The 23725-nt window shown below is 32.3% G+C and overlaps 2 protein-coding genes across 2 annotated transcripts; both read left to right on the plus strand.

Annotated features, from left to right (window-relative positions):
* The first annotated feature begins 246 nt into the window (after positions 1-246).
* Positions 247-3727, plus strand: LOC127722085 (toll-like receptor 4). Its single transcript, XM_052228929.1, has one exon. The coding sequence runs from the start codon at positions 271-273 to the stop codon at positions 1177-1179; it is 909 nt and encodes a 302-aa protein (XP_052084889.1). The 5' UTR covers positions 247-270; the 3' UTR covers positions 1180-3727.
* A 3744-nt stretch (positions 3728-7471) lies between these two features.
* Positions 7472-23366, plus strand: LOC127722086 (uncharacterized). Its single transcript, XM_052228930.1, has 7 exons — positions 7472-7843; positions 8740-8917; positions 12631-12825; positions 13367-13499; positions 14469-14717; positions 15774-15887; positions 22975-23366. Exons 2-7 carry the CDS (start codon positions 8884-8886, stop codon positions 23051-23053), a joined length of 804 nt encoding a protein of 267 aa, XP_052084890.1. The 5' UTR covers positions 7472-7843; positions 8740-8883; the 3' UTR covers positions 23054-23366.
* The last annotated feature ends 359 nt before the right edge of the window (positions 23367-23725 follow it).

Here is a 23725-nt window from a genome sequence, read left to right on the forward strand (position 1 = left end):
TCATTTGAATATCTTCCTCCTTCGCTTCGACTTTTAGATTTTTCAAGTGATGGATTGAGACAGTTATCAATTTATATGCCCTACTTACTAAGCCTGAACCTTCGAAATAATTCTTTAGGGAAATTTCTTGCAGTCCATTCATATATGATCTCTTCAAAGACGGATTTGCAAAGCATAGATCTTTCAATGAACAATATTCATTTTTTGACATTTTCAATATTCCATAACAATGTCCGTCTTAACGCAATAAATTTAAGTCATAACTATTTAATGGACATAACATTTGACACTTCACATTTATTGTCAATTCAAATTTTAGATTTATCGGATAATTCAATCACACATTTCAATGAAACAATTATGACTGCTTTTACTACTCTTTTCAAAACTACAGATCTAAAAATAGATTTGACTTATAATATGTTGCAGTGTAGTTGTAATACGGTAAAATTCCTCCGATGGATGTTGGATCACAGTGAGCGGTTTTTGAACCAGGAACGCTACACGTGCAAATTTGAAAATGGAAATATTGCTAACCTAACATTATTAAAAGAAACGGTTAACCAAATCCAAAAGGAATGTTCCACATATACGACATTGATCGTCTGTTTGTCCGTTGGAATATTTGCAGCAATTTTAATTTTATGTTCTGGCTTAATTTATCGACATCGATGGACACTCCGTTATATGTATTACACAACAAAGAGTAAATATTACCGTTATAAACCAGTCGAAATGGACGAAGTATTCACATTTAACGCTTTCGTCTCCTATTCTGATAACGAACGTGATTTTATCGTAAATGAATGGATTCCAAATATTGAACAAACATGTGACATAAAACTGTGTATCCATCAACGAGACTTTATCCCTGGTGAAGACATTACTGTAAATATAACGAACGCTATCCGTGAGAGTAAGAAGACCGTGTGTATCGTTACACAATCGTTTCTTGATTCTTATTACTGTATATTTGAATATAATATGGCAAGAATGGATAGTATTTACTCCAGAGGAGGACGCAGTACCATATTCTTGGTATTCTATGAAAACATACAACCAAAAGATCTTCCTCTTGTCATGTTAGAACTCGTTCAACAGCAGTCATACATAGAATATCCTCATGATCAGCAAGGAAATGTTGTATTTTGGGAGAAAATCAAAGAAGTGCTCGGATAAATTTACATATTCACTCTATAAACCGTTTTCGATTGACCTGAAAAGTTGAATTCTTCAAGCATTGAATATTCATATGCCTATTACAAGTAGCTCTAGATCTCGTAACAGAAGAGTACGTGGACGTGTAAGAGACGGAGAATAATAGCCATAACTTTGCTTATTTATATACATGTATCATTATCTTTATTTTTTATGTCTATTTATATAATTACAGTTTTGAGTACTTAAACTAATCCAGGATATCAGGTTATTCAACACAAATTGATAATTTAGTAGTTTGGAATTATTGATATAACAGATAAATTGTTAAGGAACAAGGAATATTAAAAAAATAAATATTGCCTGGTTGGTATATTTAGAATGGAAATTACTGCCAAAATATATCACTGAATTATTTACACACACATGACACATGTTTTTTTTACTTATTTTCCCCCCTTATTTATAGTCTTGTTGTCTATGAACTTCTCATTAATAGACAGACAATCTATTATTATTTTGTTTTATATTTTTGAATTATTTATAATATTTAATTCATACATGCGGGTAAAGCAATTTTACAGAAGAGCCATGTCAAACCTTATGTTAAAATGTTAAACAACAATAATCAGGATTGTCAATGGATGAAATCAGAAAATCCTCTTTTGGTTTTAAAAACGACCTTTTTATTTGTATACTCTACAACCACGTGTTTCATCACAATATACCCAAGAACTCTCTTGTGATATAGGTGAATGCATAGAAAAAGATATTGTTCAATATAAAAACATGGACGAGATTTTGCTATGTGGTCATTTTAACGCAAGAATATGTTCTGAAAACGATTGTTATGTATTATGAACGATGATTCATAATTCACTCCATTTTTTTATACATATCCTGCTTACAAACACATATTGTCAAGAAAAAGTCAATATCAAAAGTTGATCAAAGAAGTAAAGAACTTTTGGATTTTTGCATTTGTAAACATATAAGAGTCTTAAGGATGTACTTAGGTCAGGTTTAGGAATTTTTGTCAGATGTTTGGACTCCTTGTTTTTTTTCCTACGATACAGGGTAAAATATTTTGCCCCATAACACCCATTTTTATTTCCATATAAGACAATAGCTCATAAAAATTCATTTACCAAAATTTAAGCAGATTCTAGATTTCTTTTCTTTCGATTTGAGACACAAATAATACCAATGCAAATATAAGGTAAATGTCCGAGTCAGCCTTTTCCCATTTTTTTAAAATTAAATATCTCTAAAAGGAGATCCATAACCTATCAATATTTAAGCTTATTTTGTACCTTAACTAATGCTCTTCTGACTTATAGTATCAATTATAAATTTAAGATTTTTTTTTATTTCACCTAAGTACATCCTTAAACGGCATAGTTATTGGGGACACATATGATAATTATACATGCTATACCCCTAATGTGCAAGTGTGGTTGGTTATGTTGCTATGTCGGAGGGGATATTGTATGTTTAATGAATCTAGATCTATTCCCACCTTATCTGATTGTCATAGTCAATTGAATTATTTCATATCTTTCATATCGGGGCCTTTTATAGTCGACTATATGATATGTTTTTCTCATTGTTGAAGACCGTACGGCTGCCTATAATTTCTTACATCAACTTCATTTGAACTTTGGTGGATAGTTGTATCATTGGCATCATACCACATCTCCTTATTTTTATATACTTAAGGAATGACTGTAATATTTTTTCTGTCTATGAAGAAATAACATAAAAAATGTGGTGCACACTGAATGACGCGCGTAGCGGGTTATTTAAAAGTGTGTACCACATTTTTTATGTTATTTCAAATAGACAGAAAAAATATTAAAGTCATTCCTTATAATTTAATTCTAAAAAGAAGTAAATAATGATAAAAACGTTGATGACGTCGCGGTCACATGACAAAATTATGTCTATGATATGATAGACAAAACACTTTCAGCCAATCAGAAGACGTGTTACATCCAAAATTAAATTATATACATATAAATAAATATTTTTTAAATTGTGGTTGTATTTACTTATTGATTTAAAAGTCAAACAAATATTAGTCCTTATAAATAAGGAAATGGAAGATATATATTGATTTCTTCTATAAATGAAAATGTTCTTATCTCCTAACGGCATCGTCCCTTGGTGTCAACTGCATTCAAATTACCTAGCTGCTACCTGTTATGCCTTTGATACAGATAGGTTAGACACATTTCCATATATATATTAAGCATGTCAGTCAGTCTTTAAAGTATCACCCCTCGTGTCAGTTGTATTTATGATACAGCTCCACTATCTTACTTACTGTTGACACGGGAAGGACTGTAAACATGCTGAACTTTTTGGGCAACTTTATGTTTATCTTTTATATAACTATGTATTTTTTTTCTGAATATAGAATCAGCCACACTTGCATTGTGTATAATAAAAGCTTAAGCTGCTTAAACAATTACTTACGAAAGTTATATATCATTTAATTTTATTGAATGGTATTTGTTTTCAATCTCAAATTATAATGTTGTTGTCTTTTCAAATGTGTATTCCCTTCGAAGCCCTTAATTAGAATAAAATATTCTTCTTCTTCTTCTTCATTATATGTCACGTGTCATGGGATTCTGAAAGAAACTATATTGGTCGATATAGTATGCATTTCCTGCTATACATGTATCAAGCGTCGTGATATTCCAAAGTGACATCCTACACCAAATGTTCATTTACATTCTATTATGGAATATATGTTTGACAGATGAAGACGAAAATGTTCCAATTGTCGTAACCACAATCCCGTCCTTTTTTCCTCAAATATTAATTTGTAATAACACGAGTAGTAACACGACAGGTGGCACATGTAAAGCAGTATATACAAACCCTTCAGGAGCAACCGAGAGCACTACCGGTTTTTGGTGTAGTTCATGTTGCTCTGTCTTTTGTTTTCTATATTGTGTATTGCATACTGTTATTTGCCTTTTTTCGTTTTTAACGTTGTCAGTTTGTTTTCGACTTATGAAATTGAACATCCCTTTGGTATATTTCGCCTCTCTTTCACACAATAGCCACTTTGTTTATAATTTTTAAATTTACTTGGTGAAACTATATAGTACACACTGTATCCCCGCCGGTACAAACCTCATTATCAGAACATATTTTGATATCACGTGTCATGGGATCGCGGAGCTATCCATTTTTTTATGTTTTTTTTAACATCAAATGAGTAGTGTACTAACGAAATCAGTCTTGTTTTCAGATCCTGCACAATATATATTGCAACATGCTCATGCTCATTCCATACGGTTTTATAAACAAGGGGTACATTTGGTATTACCTTGAACCTGTACTTCTTTATAAAATAAAACCTAAAAATGGAGTCAAAGTTGGTAATTTGAAAACGGACTACTGTAGATTCTGAAATTTCTGCATGTATTTATTTTTGCGATTGTTGAAAAATGAACACAAATGCGAGTTTAATTATTAGGATTTCGGGAAATGCTGCATACAAAAAATGCTATCAAAATTTAAATGCAAATGTTTAGCTCACCTGGCCGAAAAAGTGAGCCTTTTCCGTCGCTTGGCGTCCGTCGCCATCGTCGTTCGTCGTAAACCTTCAAGAAATCTTCTCCTCTGAAACGACCACTTTAAACATGTTTTATTTCACAAAAGCATGTACATGACATATACATATGAATACAGTAGTACATAAATGCAAAGGGATTCGGAAACAAGATTTTCCTTATATTAATCCGTCTCCCAGTCAAAAATAAAAAGGGAAATAACTGCTAATAAATAGTTGATTTTTTTTCTTAGTCGGATCTTTCCTATATGTATGTACCGGTGTCGATGTGTGTTTCCAGGGCTTTGTCAAGACTGTCTCACCAAAATCGCGATCCTAACCATCTGAAACGACTAGACTAAACTTTACCTGAATGTTCCTTAGGGAATCTGTTTTCGGGGCTTTGATTAATTAACAAACATTGCCGCTGTTACTCAAAATAGAACATATGGGTTTGGCTATATTTCAAAAACTAAAGCAGATTTTACAAAACTGAAAGAATAGAAATGATAAGCAGTCCATCACCTGTGTGATGTTCAGAAAAATAAAACAATCCATGTCGGAGTTATTGTCCCTGAAATGTTAATTTTAAGCATATTTCGAAGTTTTTGCTTATTATCCTGTAAACATTATAATTAATGATTAAAAGAAATTGTAAACAGTTAAAGTGACCAGAACAGTAAGATCTATAAATGAGTCAATATCACAGAAATCGTCACTTGACCCTTGCATGCCTTTATAGTAGTTGTTGCCGTTGAATATTTTTCCCCCTTTTTTTGCATTTTTTTGCGGATACAATAGAAGATGCAGAGAATATTTCGGTAGTAAAATTGTTCACCAAAATAAAATCTATAAATAAGGCAACTTGGACAAAATTGTAAGTTGATTGTCGTTGATAGATAATTTTTACCCATTTTAGTAGAAACTATAAAAGATAGTGAGAACTTGAGTAGGTAAGAATGTTCAGCAAAATATGATTTTTGCAGAATCTATAATAGATAGACCGAAACTGTGAACAGCCAAAACGTTCAGCAGAATAAGAGCTACAAATACCTCAATATGACTAAAGCGTCAATTGACCCTTTATAGAAGCCTGAATAACCATTTTATGATATATCTGTTGCAGAAGCCATCATAGATAGTGAGAAACTGTGAATAGCAAAAATGTTCGACAAAATAAAGTGTACGCATAAGTCAACATGGGTGAAATCGTTAATTGTCCCCTTGGAAGTTATTTCCTTTTGCAGAAACCATCATAGATAGAAATAAATTATAAATGTCAAAAATATTATGCACAATCTACAATTTAGATCCCGTTCAGCCTTGGACATTAAGATCGATTTAAACTAAATCGGTTCACTTTAGATCGATTTAAGTCAAATGTGAACGCATTGAATCGATCTTTAATCGGTCTAAACTAGATCACCAAAAGAGGTAGTTTAGTTTGAATCGATCTAAAGTGAACCGATCTAACGTTAAATGTGAACGCAGAGATCGATTTTAACTAGTACGTACGATTGAATCGAAAATAAAATGAATGGCGGCAAAATTACACGTGCAATTTATTACAAAATGAATGACCAACATAAAAGGGCTGAAAGTTAACGAAAACTATACGAACAGTGGTATCAACATTTGAACTTGTAATTCAAGTGAAACAATAACTTCATCCATTATATTTTTTGTACAAGCGTGTGTATCAACACATTAATTTGAATAAATATTTCTATTTTTATATACTGTTTACAATTTCACGGGTAATTAGGTCATATCGATTGCATTTTTAATTGAAGTGTGAACGCAGTGGTTCAGATTAGAAAGATAGAGATCGTTAGGATTAAAGATAATGTGAACGCTAAATGGTTTTATTTAGATCGATTCAAAAAATGCTAGTGTGATCGGGGTCTAAGTCAACATGGCAAAAATTGTCAACTGACTTCTTATAGGAGTTATTGTCCTTGAATTAACAATTTGTAGAAACGATAATAGAGAGCAACAATATAGGGCAAAAATGTTCAGCAAAAAAAGATCTACAAATAAGCCGTCAAAATAGTTCAAATCGTGAACTGACTCTATAGAGGAGTGATTGCCCTTGAAAGATGATGTTTACCAATGTGTGTGTTCAAAAATATAACAGATAGAGAGAAACGGAAAATACAAATAACGCTGAGCACAATAAGATCTACAAATAAGTCATCATAGCCAAATTGTCAACCGATTCCCAATAAGCGTTATTTCCCCTAAATAATATTTTTTTTTTATCCATTTTTTGCAATTTTGTAAGAAAAACTAAAAGTATCTCGAAATCTTCAATAGATAGGAATAAACTTTTGACAATATAAATGATCGCCAATACAAGATCTTCAAAATATCACTAAATAAGATTCACAAAAAAGCAAAAAATGATGGCAATTATTATAAAGGATTAAATAAATATCAAAATGCAGGTGAGCGATTCAGACTCTTAGGAGCCTCTTGTTATTTTTGTGACATCTATCCGGTCGAAATTTTTGAAATAATAATAAAATCGCAAACATTTCTTAATTTACAGCCTTATTAAGAATCATGCCACAATTGATCTTTATTCAACTCTAGCACTTTATAAATGAACTCCAACTTAAGTAACTTGGATGCCTATAGTGAAGCGTTCACACAAAAAAGAACTCTTTACACTTTTCACTTAGTCGACACCTTGACACAGAGAACTCCTTTCCTAATTGAAGACTAGACTACGATATATGTACTTATATGTGTTATATGTAGATTAATTGATTCATGATGTATGTGATGTCACAGTGACAACTTCCCCTTAAGATAGACATGGCTGACAGGGATTTTCTCTACCTCGTTTCTAATTCTTTGACATTTGTGGCATGAAATCTTTTGACCAGTTTTGTTGTGTAAATTAAAATAGTATCCTGCTAAAAATCTGAGATTTATTTTTATCATCTGATCTAATGTAGTACTAACTTTAGCAGTAGTAAGATTGTTCAACCCTTGATCCGATTTGATATTCATATTTGTGGTTCCGATCTGCACTTCCGGAAGATCTTAGGGATTGATATCTTGTCCGACTGGGGTGAGAAAGAAATAAATTGATAGAGGAGACAATGAAAGGTAAGAAAAAAAAACCTAATTTAATTTAGTTTTATATTAAATATGTCTATTACCATTAACTGTTAAAATAATTTTCCGGGCGTTTATAAAATACCTATGTGACATTTTTGGTCAAAACAATTTATCAAACAACAACTTCATATGGGTTTTTTTCACCCGAAATGAGATTATAACAAAAATCCCCATGAGATATGTACTTTTGTAAGAATTTATACATAGAAAATAAGCTCCTAGTTCGTGTATTATTCAAAATTTGTTTTTATATTTTGTAATTTTATTACAATATTAGATAATAAATATTATAAATCAGACAAAAATGATAGGTATGTGCTTTATTTTACAAAACATATTAATATTAAAAAATTAGAAGTAAACAATGTTGAAATAAATGCATAAAAAGACTCTAAGGCAAATATGTTGTATGCCATAATTTGTTTATTTACATTTTCACAATTTTATGTCTATGTGCTATTTGTCATATCTTGTCCCTAAAGGCAATGTATGGATATATTAACAAGATTTAGGTAGATATAAGTGATATTCTTACATAGATAATGTATCGGTATATAATCGTGTAATTTAATCATATTATAACTTTCACTTCTATAGAGCCAATGAATATTGAAAAAGAATGGAATCTTTGATGAGTTTTTATTTAATAATTATTTCCGATAAAACCCAAAATACACCCAGGAATAAATATTTCAAATTGTAATAGAAAATGAAAGGATATGGAGTAAATGTACATGGGACAAAATCGCACACAATACATTGAAAACATAGAAAATTATCAATAAACAGGGCTTTTATTCCTAGGGTCGTCCTGTTTTGCTTAAATCATGATTTCTATTACTGAAAAGATAAACATGAACAAATATTAAGTATCTTTATTGCAGGTTTTGAAATTGGACAGAAACAGACCTACCCAAAACTACAGAACTAAGAAGAATGGCACATATGTCTTACAACTAATTGATTTAATTTGAATTCTTGCATTTCATTCAAAATTCATTTTAGTACCACAACAAACCAGATCAAATATGGGTGATACCGTAGAACAAATTACAACCATGGGTAAGTGCGCGTTGAAATGAATTAAGTAAATATTACAAATATATATAGTGTACCCTTGATATGGCATCTACAATATGTATGATAGAAGAAAAGATAAATCAGACTTAATTTATTATGAGGCATTCATTTCTTATAATTGCATTTTAATGATAGAAAAAGGGAAGTTACGAATCTGGAAATTTAATGAGGTGACATGCTTGGCAATGACATAACTATATCCACCAGAGACCAAATAACGTAAATGTAAGCAGCTACAGGTCATCGTATGGCCTTCAACAATGAGAAACTCCATACATATACCATGTAGTAAGATATAACAGGTCCCGACATGCCAAAATAAGCAGGTTTTGCTTTTTATTATGTTTTAATATTCCAACGCACTTTTGTAACTTTGTCATGGAGAGCACATGAAGTTAAAAAATGTCAATATTTGTTTTATTGGGATACAAGTTCTCGATTTTAAGCAACATGTGATTGTTTTTTGCCAACTGAATTGATGGAATCCTTATGAAACATCTATGTTAAAATGCTAATCATTATATAATAAATAGAGGATAGTGATGGGAACTATCACAGAGGGTCCCGATCGTGTTAACAAATAAACTGTAATGGGTTATTTGAATAAAACACAGCTTATACACATGAAAGACAGAACATTTTTGATGCACCACTAAATCAACCTCAAAATGCAATAGGTTTATTAAGCTGAAAACATCTTTGTGCATATGTACAGAGACGACTAAGTTGAACTAAGGTTTTGTTCATGACGGCTTTTTATGTATGGTTTCCTTGTAGCTGACACACCTGTAAGTATATATAGTGGTGAATAATCGTGCTAAGTTTCATCAGCAAACTTTAAAGGGTTTTAAAGCGGAAGCAATTTTTCTACATGTGCACAGGGATAACAAAGTTGAAAAAAGCTATTTATCTTCATCTTCACTGTTGGGTTTCTTTCCTTGTACCTGAAACACCTTTAGGTAGTGTCGAATAAATGTGGCATATTGCATTACCGATCTCCAAAGGGTTTGAAAGTTAGAGAGCGGAAACGATTTTTCTGCACAGGGATGACTAAGTTAAACTAGTTTTTGATATCGGCCTTCACTGAGATTCTTGTATGCGACACACTTTCTGGTAGTGGTAAATAAGCATGTCAAGTTTCATTCCCTAACTCCAAAGAGTTTGATAAAATAGTAGAAAGGATTTGTCATTGACTGACGCAATGATGGACAAACTGATTTATATAGGCCTTCCGCCGATCAATCGTCGGGCCTTAATTATCTACATTCAAGACTACAGGGATGAAGCATCTCAACGGGTTCCTGAAACCAGGCACAACCTTTAAATAAAGAAACTGCATCTATATAGTATTTAAGGGTGAATTAAACACTAAATCTCCGGAAAATACTAGAACATCACATGTGTAAGTCTCAGGAGAATAAATCTCTGGGGAATACTAGAACATTACATTTGTTAGTCCAAGGAGAGTAAATCTCCGGGGAATACTAGAACATCACATTTGCAAGTCAAACAATTGTTTTTTGCAGTTTGGAAATCAATAAAAAGTAATATTGAATTTAAGAGCACACAACAGAGGCTTGGCATAAGCAAACAAATATAAGAAAAAAATCAACATACAATATACCTTAATAAATACCATATAATATGAATTCATCAATTAATCGTAGGTTTTTGTTTTCCTTTTAGGAGTAATACCACCATTGACTGTCCTCTATTAGTCTTTGTTAAATAGGAATTTTTTCAAAATTTTGTGCAGAATTTATCTTTGTTTCAAATAAAGAAATGCTTTCACATAACATTTCATTTCATATAAGATAATAACATTCACTGGCAGTTAACCAATCAAACGTTTACCCTTTTTTTTCCCCTGTTTACCATCTTTAGTAACCATGTAACCTCAAGTTTCCATAACTTTTTTTTATAGAGACACCAGAAAAGAAAAATATTGTTGCTTTAGAACACCAAAGATATATGTTTATGACAATAAAATGCAGGGTTAATATCCTATAGCTGTCAAATTCAAGGGACAAATTTCGACCCTGTTTCGTACCCGAATGTGACGTACCATGATTTGGTGGTATTACACCTTTATAATGTTATTACTATAGTAACAGAATGAAAAGAAAGCTATTTATCATGACATAGTTCGCTTTCCTGTTTTTGTATATATTATACTGAGGGCGTTTAACATCGTTGAGATCCCATTATGGTTTCGCATGGTCAGAAAATATTACAACGTTTCGGTCACTGAAATATGAAAATCTATTAAATCATTGATAATTTTACATTTTTTTTACATTTTTAATGTGAGCTTATTATGTCGTTTCAATACATTAATGTATATTCGGCAATTAATATCTTCATCACATATGTTCTTTTTCTATACATAAATGTTAGTATATATGTATATTTAGTATAACAAGTATTTCATGTTAAAGTACTATGTACAATTGATTGTTTACACGTGTGAGCAATATTAGATGCAACTTGGTTAATAGATAAAGAACGAAGTATGAGCCCCTACCTCATTGGTAAGAAAAAGGAGTATGTATGTTTTGTTTTTGTCTATTCAAAGTGGTTCGCCATCATGTTCTGTCTATTTGACGCATTGTCAATTATATATTGGCTTCATATTAATATACTGGGCTTTTCAAAACAAAGAAAAATGTACAAAGTTTGGTGTTTATGTGGCCTTACAAATTCACAGGAAAAATTGTAGAACTACATTTTTTAAATTCCTCAATAAGGACTGGAAGAATCCCTGCTTTATTCTTGATGATACCATTAGCAAGATATTTTCCAAGCTTCAGAGCAAAAAATATAAATATCAATTTTAATTTCAGAATCATTTTGGCTAACTTATTAAACATAGAACAATCGTCAACATTTTTTTTATTAGCGATTAGATACGTGTTATTAGAAGATACCTTCGAGTGTGAATATCTGTTTTGTTATTTAATAATGGACTTTAAGCAATACAACAACAATCAACCAAGCAATCATCGGATAAGATTTTTCGGATAATTCAGAATTGCAACACATTTCTGGCGAGATGCGCATAGACCAAAGAACAATGTCAAAACTATGACATCACAATAAGACAGCAACATCGAGTTATATAAAATGATTTTTAAGATTTAGCATGCCGGGAAATCCTCTCATTTCTTTAGGAAAAGTTGCAAATCCACAATACTTTTCAACCATTTGCAAATATAGTTGAGTTCAGGCATTGCTTTGTTAAATCCCCAAAATAAATGCACAATGCCATTATGAGGGTCTGGATGGGGGCTCCTTCGTTTCTGTATTCTTTAATTTTTTAGGCCATTTTTCTCTATTATTTATACTTTTTGCCTATAATTCTCTATTCTTTAAATTTTAGCACCTCATTATTCTCTTTTCTTCACTTTTTTTGGTCAACTTTTCTCTATTCTTTATCATGATTTTTTGCCCATTATTTTTTTTTATTCTGTAAACCCCGATTCACACCCTCCATTATATATGTAGAACATATATATTTTACAGTTTCAAGAAAAGAGTTTAAGACATAAAGTGTATCGGACTAGTAAAGGTAATGGACTAAAAATGCACTGATTCCTATATACACAATCCTCTGCTTTGCTAGAGTGGGTTAAATAACAAATCTCTTTACAAACATCAACATATACTCCTGTTTAATTTTGTTTTTCTTTTTTCAGAATGCATAGATTTTCGATTCCTTCCAAGAACAAACACTTCACATACACCAGATGCGCTATTAAGCACAACGCAAAGAACAGTTGGACAGAAAGTATACCTCACGTGCCCTGAAGACTATAAATTGATTGGACGAGATATTGTCACGTGCTTAAGCTCTGGCAAATGGAATGTAGAGGCTCAACCTCATTGCACAGGTATAAAGATGACAAACACTTTAATTTGTTCAACATGAATGTAGCAAAGTATTTAATTATCTTGTTTAAATATGGTTTTTTTTCTCGGATTTTCTTTTAAATTTGTTTTATGTAACAACCCAAAGCAAACCAAACAATCCTGCCGAAGGTTGGTGGTTCTCTCCGGGCACTCCAACTTCCCCCACCAGTAAAAAGTGACCACCACGATATGGCCAGTAGTGCCGATTGAAAGTGGCATTAAACACCAGCAATCACTCAATCGAACCAAACAAAGCATGCATAAATTCACATGAACATGTACATAATCTTTTTAAACTTGTTTTATTTTCTAATTGGACAAAGGATTTTTCAGAGACTGCATGCTTAAAAATATTATGCAAATATGTTTACAATAGACCAAGCGAGTCGTTAAATCTAACAAAGAGATAAATACATTGATACAAACACCTAGCGTATTTCCACAATAAGTACACGAGTCCTGTACCAGATTTGAATTCTCTAAGATTTAAAAGCTATGAAATATGACTTTTTGTATTTTCAGATGAAACTTTCGCTATGTCAGACTCTACAAAACTTTACATAGGAGTATTTTGTGCCTGTGGAGCATTATTTTTATTTGCAGTCACTATACTGATAGCAAAACTAACATGTTTTAGTGATAAAGAACTTCGAAGGTAAACTAGTTAAAAAAATACAAGGACATGAACCAATGTATTACAATAGTTGCCTATATTATATAGAGCACAATGGTATGGATATAAGTACGTTTATGACACAGCACCCCAACGACACAACACGCAATCTAGATGATAACATACAGTCTTCAATAATAGCAGTTGTATCTTCAAATCTAGGATATAGTCGTGAACAAATTTAACAGAGACTGTCATAGAGCTATCATCAACCTTCCTCTGTCTTTATATATAGATACCAGTCGTAAGATTTTTTGTGAAACTGATCACAGTGTAATTAACCAACGGTGTCTTATTTCCGATTGTGACATTTTGACTAAGTGTGGATCCTGTTTGAATGGTTTTACACTAGTAATTTTTGGGGCCCTTTATATCTTGCTTTTCGGTGTGAGCCAAGGCTCCGTGTTGAAGGCCGTACTTTGACCTATTATGGTTTACTTTTACTTTTGTGACTTGGATGGAGAGTTGTCTCATTGGCACTCATACCACATCTTCTTATATATATATTGGTATGGCGGGAGATGCATGTATAGCGGAGCAACAACAGTTACTGTTGTCTAAATTAAGCGGTCTCCTGCATGTAAACATTATTCCTTCAAAGTTATAGATTGTTATGATACGTAAATGGGACAATATTTAGAAAGTTAACAATTTGTTTTAGAATTGTACTTAAGAGCAAACGAATAAATATTGTAGAAGCTTTTGTGGTAGAATTTACAAAGTTAAATGTTTAAATATTTTTGGCGTGTATCATAGTTACACAAAAGCACGGCTTTTTTATTAAGCAGTGTGATGCAAGACCAAATTTGCAAATAAAAAATCACTTTCACCGTATAACAAAGAGCATGCCATGAGGGAGTAACATCAGCTACCGTTTATAGCTTTCCTAATGTTGCCCGAATAATAAAAGTGCATTGTAAAAATCATATCAGATTTAATTTTCAATTTTAGGAGGAGAACAGACGGTTTAGGTACACAGTCAGTTGATTCTATGACATATGTTCACGATATAAAAGACCATCCTCCTGCTGTAATTAGTGTAGCAGAGGACGGATCAGAGGTGGGGATTATTAGGCCATTTGAGACATTTATAAACCCTGCTTATTACCAACAACCCCGTCCTCGTTTGTCAAGTCATTCTCGATCAACCGGAAGTACTCGTGAAAGTGAGGCTGATTACGATGCACCATGGAGTACAGGGTAAGAATAATACGTACACGAGCAAATTTCTATTTAATGTCTTTCTTATATTTCCTATTTTGTAAATTGAAAACAAATGCATGGTATACATTATAATGAAAGCGAATAATAATTCATTTGTTTGATGTAAGTGTTCCGACTACATACAGTAATAAAATAAAGGTAAACAGTTGTTTTATTGAAAATGTATATATATATATTTAGGGGTAAAGTGCATTTTTAGTTCATCTGGCCTTATGGTCTATATGAGCTATTACCATCACTTTGCGTCGTTAACTTTTTCAAAAAATTCCCTGAATGCACTGGACCAATCTTGAACTGAATGATCTTTTGGGGTATCTATAGTATAACGATTGGTTTTTTTTTGTTTGTTGTTCCAATCAACATGTCCGTCAGATCATAAGAATAAAATGTATAAACTGCTTATTTCCTTTAACACCAAAATAGATAGAGAAACCCAAACAAGAGCAAAAATGTCCAGATCTAATTTCCATCAAAATTATCAGATAACTTGTGTATGTAACTTTCGAGTTTTTGCGAAATATCTCGAAAACTAAAGTAGATAGGTATATAGAAACAATAAGCTTGTCAGTTGGTTAGCGATTCAGAATTTTAAGATCTTCTTGTTTGTTCCCTATACTTATCAGTTAATAAGTTGAATTTGTATATATGTGTATTGTTTTATTCCACGCTATATTTATGCTTTATACGTAAGCAAGATGAAATTATCGTGTGTATAATTAGCCAAAAGTTTGTTCTAAACAAAAACCCTTGTTGTTTCTAAGTTTAGAACATAGTAAATTTGCCGGTTCTAACGTGTCGATATACACACTAAAACGTACGTTCTTTGCAGATAGAGTTTACATTTAACTTATTTTCGAAAAAGGAAATCTACATTTTGATATAAAACAGAAGATGTGGTATGATTGCCAATGAGACTACTCTCCACAAGAGACCAAATGACACAGAAATTAACAACTATAGGTCACCGTACGGCCTTCAACAAAGTTTGTTTGAGGTAAAAATATCGGGACTTATAAACTTGTTGCCTTTCAGGTCACCAGATGAACGTCAGTGTTGTCACACGAATACGAACAACTGTCATGAACCTGTGGAAAGACGATGGAGCGATCGTAGTTTAAAAGCCATGAATAATTTTGATTATGAAAGGTAATTCTTCATTTTAGTAGTCAATAGATTTATAACTCTTATAGAGTATTGTTTCTCAGATTAAATAATGTGTAGACACAATCGTTAGTTCAGTAGACATTTATGTTCTGTGTGGCTGCAATGTTAAGCTGTCAGATACAATGTAATAGCTATACATTGTCATTGTTGTTTCTTTTGATTCTACTATTGATATATTGTTGTTTGATTAACGTCCAGTGTCAAATATTTCATGCATATTCTGGGTGAGATATGAAAAAAGTTCTATTTTACAACATTTGTTCTCACGTCTTTTGCACGTTTGAAGATGTAGAGTCATCAGTAGGTAAATTATGGTTACCGTAAAATAACTTCAGCTGCATTTGTATATCTGTACTTGCTAAATTGATAAATGACATACAATCATGTTTGTTATGTTTGACTGCGCATTCGACGGTACAAACATTGAAAAATGTATGTCTTGTGTGGATTCGAACTTTAAAAAACGCCTGCTAAACCAGTGGCGGATCCAGGGGGTGTTCCGGGGATGTGTCGGGGGTTGAACCCCCCCTTTTGACGATCAATGCATTTGAATGGGGACATATATTTGGACCCCCCCCCCCCCCCACCTTTCTCCTGGGTTTGAACCCCCACCTTTTAAAAATGGCTGGATCCGCTCCGGTAAACAACTACGGAACATAAATGTGTTCAAACTTACCCTGAGAACAAGTTAAAATATACGATTTGCCAGATAATTATGTTTTGATGGTATTTTTAAATGAAGTGTTTATCAAAATGGAAAATCAGGATATCTGTTATCAACGATTGATTTTAGACTGAACACAAATATTTCGGACATATAATTACTATTTCAAAAAATAACGGCAGACATTATCTGTTAACCAAGCTCTGTTCTTTACCTGTTAATAAATTGCAGTCCCAAGTATGAAATCGTCTAAATTATAATTGCATATTGTTATTCTAAACTGTTTCCCAAAATTGATCGCCCTGAAGACCACAAAAAAACATTTCATTAAAGTCAAATATGTCAATTAAGGTTTTGATTTTGTAAATATTGTCGGCATTTTTAATGATCATTCCGTAAAAGAACAACAATTTCCTGGTTATTTTGATAATACTGAGTTCCCTCTAATTTGTTATGTTTATAAAAAATCTACCCGGAAATATGTGTTTAGTTATAGCGAGGTGTGAAAGATGTTAATATCAGTGACAATACACCTACGTCATGAAATTGCATTAATTCCAAATACATTCATGGCTCCAGTTCCCATGTTATAACAGAGACCTTAACAATGTCCAGGACCGAGAGTTGAAATCTTTCCTTAGTAAGGGACCGGTCATTATTCATCTCCGGGGGGGGGGGGGGGGGGAGGGCGGCAAAAAAGTAGGGGGTCATGAAAAAAATAGAATCTGGTAGAGAGGGGTCATTCTTTTTCAGGTTGATCAAGTAGGGGGAGGGTCATGATTTTATTGGCCATAGATTCATTGATCGCCATATACCATGACCATAGACTATACATGTATAGTTGTTTGGGCCCTTCAGAGCTAACTTGTCTCCTAGTTTGACTCTTTCACAAATATCAAACTGTCACTATTAGTGATCTAGCTAAAGCTAGTCACTTTACTCTTTGACTAATTTTATTGTCAAGTGACTTATGAATATTACCAAAAAATGTGCAAAATTAGTCACTTTTCTATGTTTTTCTTAGCCACGATGTTATAGGACAGTGATATTGTTTGCCTCAAATTACAGCCGAAATTCGGCTTTTTCCCCTAGAGAAAATTCCCAATCACTAAAATAAATTGGTTTAAAATTCCTCCCAAAAAGTTTTACATTTTCCCCAAACAGTGATGGCATTGGTAGTAATGATTGTAAATATCGTATTCATGATATTATTTTGATATTAGAAAGCACTTTTGAGATCCGGTTTATGATCAGAATCATCATGGTGTTTGTAACACATGTGGTTTTCAATGCATTAAGTACCATCAATGCTTCTGTTTCTTTCCCCTCTTAGAAAAGTACCTTTCAGGTTGAAAATGTCTGACAATCAAAATATACATGAAAAAACAGTGCAAAAAAGACTGCAAAGGTCGGCAAAAAATCGGAAATGTGTTTAGAATAAAATATACAAATTTCCCAATTTCAATAAAAAATATGCATTTTTCCCAATAAAAAACGGTAGAGGTAGTTTTGAAAAAAGACAACAATATCACTGTTAGGACTAAGAAACTAGGAATAGAGACTATAAAATTGGTTTCATAATCCTGGCTTCACCATAGCAAAAGTAGACTATGCTTTTTGAAGGTGACACCTTTTTGTTTTTCAAGATGAACTCATATATTTTACAAACTATTGTTTTATGTGTACAAAAAAATATTCTTTAAAGACATTTTTCAAAGCATTTTATTCTTATTTTTATTCCATATCTTAAATATACCTCATATAGATTTCCAATATAAATAAATATATGAATGATTTGTTCATTGTTGAAGACCCTCCCTCTTCTGTCAGAGTAGAGAGCGACAATGTGGAAATGAATCATTTATAATACAAGAAATTATTGAAAGGCCAGGAAAAGCTTCATTTCAACATCTCTTACTTGAAAAAAGACATCCTGACATTCTGTATGAATACAATAAAAAGTAATGCTCAGATATCAAACAAATTTCAAATGTTTTACTCTTTTAAACTGTAAATGACAAAATCATAATTAAATACTAGTAACCAACTTAAACTCCAATTAGTTTTGAGTTTGACGAGATGGTGCATATCATTGGATGAATACCGAGCTAAATATGCCACTTTTTAAAGTCTGATTTTGTATAAAATATATTGGAAATTTTGACATTTTGAAAATACTTTTAGTCTAAGATACTGTATTCATTTAATTGTTTTGGAAAAAAAACCTTTGGTGTTGGGATCTTCACTATAAATGAATATTTTGTTTAACTTTATAAGATGTGCACTTCACATATATGATATACTGTCTCATGATTTTTTTTTAATATAGAGCAATTTTATTATATTAAAGGGTATTTTCAATAAAAAATACAAAATTTGTGATTTGAAATAGCAATCAAAATGCTGATTTGAGATTATTATGGTTTTATTGTTTTATAATAATATTTTAATATAAACTAATTGTTGATATTATAGTTCATTGCATTGTATTTATGTCAAAAAAACTTGACACTATTTCTTGAAACAATGAGCATTTGGCTTGATAAAGACTGTGAAGTTACATCAGGGTATGCTTCTATATGATATTGTCCTCAATGAATTCTCTGTGTATGTGTATTGAAATACCTTACTAGGAATATTAGCAACATATCCTTTCAATTATAATCAGAAAAGAGAGGGGGTCAAAAGTTTTTATGTAGTTGAAAGAGGGGGGGGGGTTAAATTTTTTAACACATTTTGAAAAGGGGGGGGGGGGGGTCAATCATATTTTATCATTTCAAATTTACATTTTGCCGCCTGTCAATTATAAATTGGAATGAGTATCGTAACATCATCCACGACTCACTCCGTACTTACTGCACGAAATGGATAAAACGAGAAAAAGCTGACAAAAAATCCTTCGATTCTTTTTTTAATTCAGTAATGAACATAATTGATATTCGTATTAAACATTTTAAAGAACATTTTACGCCTAACAACAACCATAATAGCCCTCTTTCTCGTATCAACCATAAATTAAAAGAACTCGCCAAGGAATTTGCTTTTGTCCCGGCTGATAAGGCTGCCAATGATATCATTATTATTTGACGTAAATTTTACATTGAGGTTCTACAAAAGGAAATCACGAATTCACCAACATTCAAACTGACTTCATTTTCGGAAAATGACATCTGTAAAAAACATAAACTTTTAGCTACCTCTTTACAAGCAGAACCAAATACAATGAGAGTTCCAACTATGTACTGGCTTCCGTAGCTGCACAAAACACCTTACAAATATAGATCTATTTCGTCTTCAAGCCATTGTTCCACTACAAAACTGTCTATTCTACTTACTAAAATTGAGAATGGAAATGGGGAATGTGTCAAAGAGACAACAACCCGACCACAGAACAGACAACAGCAGAAGGCCACCAACAGGTCTTCAATGCAGCGAGAAATTCCCGCACCCGGAGGCGTCCTTCAGCTGGCCCCTAAACAAATATATATACTAGTTCAGTGATAATGAACGCCATACTAAACTCCAAATTGTACACAAGAAACTAAAATTAAAAATAATACAAGACTAACAAAGGCTAGAGGCTCCTGACTTGGGACAGGCGCAAAAATGCGGCGGGGTTAAACATGTTTATGAGATCTCAACCCTCCCTCTATACCTCTAGCCAATGTAGAAAAGTAAACGCATAACAATACGCACATTAAAATTCAGTTCAAGAGAAGTCCGAGTCTGATGTCAGAAGATGTAACCAAAGAAAATAAACAAAATGACAATAATACATAAATAACAACAGACTACTAGCAGTTAACTGACATGCCAGCTCCAGACTTCAATTAAACTGATTGAAAGATTATGTCTTCATCATATGAATATCAGGCACAATCCTTCCCGTTAGGGGTTTAGTATCATACCATCATAACATATATGAGAAGAACATAACCCGTGTCATGCCAACAACTGGTTTTTAAATAAATGTGTTTAGTGCCGATGCAAAGACCCTATAAGTGAATCAATATTAACGCCAAAATATGCAATCTTTAATGACCTGACAACAGTATCGTAACTATATCCCTTCTTAATAAGTCTATTTAAAGGTTTTGTTAGTTTCAGAGGTGAATACTGACATTTTTGTGCTTTATAAAGAATATTTCCATAAAAAATTGGATGTGAAATACCCGAACGTATAAGAAGTCTGCATGTTGAGCTATATTTACGAATGATGTCCTTATACCGATGATAAAATTTAGTAAATGTTTTGAATAGTTTGTGATATCGAAAACCCTGGTGTAATAATTTTTCAGTAATACATAAATTTCTCTCGTTAAAATCTAAAACATTGTTACATACACGAGCGAATCGTACAAGTTGAGATATATAAACACCGTAAGATGGTGACAAGGGAACGTCACCATCTAAAAATGGATAATTAACGATAGGAAATGAAAAATCATCTCTTTTATCATATATTTTAGTATTAAGCTTTCCGTTAATGATATAGATATCAAGATCGAGGAAAGGGCAGTGGTCATTGTTAGTATTAGCTTTATTTAAAGTAAGTTCAACAGGATAAATTTCTTTAGTATACATACTGAATTCGTCATTATTGAGAGCCAAAATATCATCCAAATATCTAAAAGTATTATTAAATTTGTGTATCAGATGTTGTTTCGATGGGTCTTTACTGATTTTTGTCATAAATTGTAACTCATAGCAATACAAAAAAGGTCCGCAATAAGTGGTGCACAGTTAGTCCCCATTGGAATTCCGATAACCTGACGATATACGGAATCTCCAAAGCAAACAAAAATGTTATCTAGTAAAAATTCAAGGGCATATATAGTATCAAAGCATGTCCAATTGACATAGTTTTTTTGTTTATTGCTACTAAAAAATGACCTAAAAGAGTTTGAACATATATATTCACATTCTGACTTTTTAAATGCCCATTTAATTAGGTGTGTGAATTTTTTCTTAATGAGAATGTGACAAACAAACATCTGATACAACAATTTAATAACACGTTTAGATATTTGGATGATATATTGGCTCTCAATAATGACGACTTCAGTTTGTACACTAAAGAGATTTATCCTGCTGAACTGACTTTAAATAAAAATAATACTAACAATGAACACTGCCCTTTCCTGGATCTTGATATCTATATTTTTAACGGGAAGCTTAATACCAAAATTTACGACAAAAGAGATGATTTTTCATTTCCTACTGTTAATTATCCAATTTTAGATGGTGACGTTCCCTTGTCATCATCTTATGGTGTTTATATATCTCAACTTGTTCGATTCGCTCTTGTATGTAACAACGTATTTGATTTTAACGAAAGAAATCTCTGTATTACTGACAAATTATTACACCAGGGTTTTCGATATTACAAACTAGTCAAAACATTTACTAAATTTTATCATCGGTACATGGACATCATTCGTAAATATAAATCAACATGCAGACATCTTACACGTTCAGGTATTTTACATCCAATCTTTTATGGTAATATTCTATACAAAGCACAAAAATGTCGTCATTGGCCTCAAAAGCTAACCAAACCTTTAAACAGACTTATTCAGAAGGGATATAGTTATGATACTGTTGTCAAGTCATTAAAGATAGCATATTTTGGAATTAATATTGATTCACTCATAGGGTCTTTGCATTGGAAATAAACACATTTATTCTAAAACCAGTTGTTGGCATGATACGGGTTATGTTTTTCTCGTATATTTTATTATGGTATGATACTAAACCCCTAACGGGAGGGATTGTGCTTAATTTTCATATGATGAAGACATAATCTTTCAATCAGTTTAATTGAGGTCTGGAGCTGGCATGTCAGTAACTGCTAGTAGTCATTTGTTAATTTATGTATCATAGTCATTTTGCTTAGTTTCTTCTGTTACCTTTTCTGACATCGGACTCGGACTTCTTTTAAACTGAGTTTTACTGTGCGTATTGCTGTGTGTTTGTTTATTCTACATTGGCTAGAGGTATAGGAGGGTTGAGATCTCACAAAACATGTTTAACTCCGCCGCTTTTTTGCGCCTGTCCCAAGTCAGGAGCCTCTGGCCTTTGTTAGTCTTGTATGTTTTTTTAATTTTAGTTCATTTATATGTTTCGGAGTTTAGTGTTACGTCAATTTTCACTGAACTAGTACACATTTTTGTTTAGGGGCCAGCTGAAGCCCGTCTCCGGGTGCGGGATTTTCTCGCTGTGTTGAAGACCCATTGGTGGCCTTGGGCTGTTTTCTGTTGTTTTTTGGGGGGTTTTTTTTGTCGGGCTGTTGTCTCTTTGACACAGTCCCCATTTCCCTTCTCAAATTTATGCAAATGTTGAATTATTTGCTTTGAAAATTTCAGGTTAAAATCTTTAACGGCATTCATTTAATTGATATTTTAGGTATGGAAGGATACCACGAATCAATCCAAATAATCCACCAGTATTTGAGTTACCGGAAGATGATCAGACGCCATTTTGATTTTCCAAAATTCACCAACATGCTATTGCAACGCTCGTCTCCTACATATAAGATCTCAGTCATATCATTTTGCGTCTGAATAAGTTTAATTTCAAGGAAATGAGACATTTAGTGGATATCTGTTCAATGTGTTATGATTAGTCTTATGTTATGCACAGTTCTGCCAACTTTTATGTAATGCCATTTTCCTTGAAAAAAAGTATTTATCGGTATTTCACATCAATGACCTATGCAGTTTAATTATTTATATTTTTATGATTATATTAATCACACAAATTCAAACAATTAAGTTTAAATAAATATGTAAACATAAGAGAGGATTTTAAATTTATACGTTAATAATGCATCTCCAACATATTTATTACATTTAAAGAATTGTGTTTAATATTTCAATTAGTACATATAGGTTTAATCTTCCTATATCTAATTAAGTTTGCAGTCATCGTATTACTAAAAAAAAGTGTAAAAACGGCTGTATCACACATCTGCATGATTCCCAATGGCATGCTTAATGTCTTTGAAAAGCGAGCTGACCCTCGATATAATTTAATTTAAAACCTTGTCTACAAAGATATACTAGTTAGTTTTTGGTAGTTTTATTGCAACTAAATATACTATTAAATGTACTAACTGGAACTCTATAAGGACAATCTGTCGTTACCTATATTTTGA

The sequence above is a fragment of the Mytilus californianus genome, unplaced genomic scaffold (genome assembly GCF_021869535.1).
Source record: "Mytilus californianus isolate M0D057914Y unplaced genomic scaffold, xbMytCali1.0.p SCAF_12, whole genome shotgun sequence".
Classification (NCBI taxonomy): domain Eukaryota; kingdom Metazoa; phylum Mollusca; class Bivalvia; order Mytilida; family Mytilidae; genus Mytilus; species Mytilus californianus.

Bases quoted from the DNA above. Each gene is read 5' to 3' on its own strand.
- LOC127722085 (XM_052228929.1), top strand. From the start codon at position 271: ATGGACATAACATTTGACACTTCACATTTATTGTCAATTCAAATTTTA.
- LOC127722086 (XM_052228930.1), top strand. From the start codon at position 8,884: ATGGGTGATACCGTAGAACAAATTACAACCATGG. The intron at 12,826-13,366 runs GTATAAAGATGA...TTGTATTTTCAG, and splicing joins GGCTCAACCTCATTGCACAG to ATGAAACTTTCGCTATGTCA. The intron at 14,718-15,773 runs GTAAGAATAATA...GTTGCCTTTCAG, and splicing joins GATGCACCATGGAGTACAGG to GTCACCAGATGAACGTCAGT.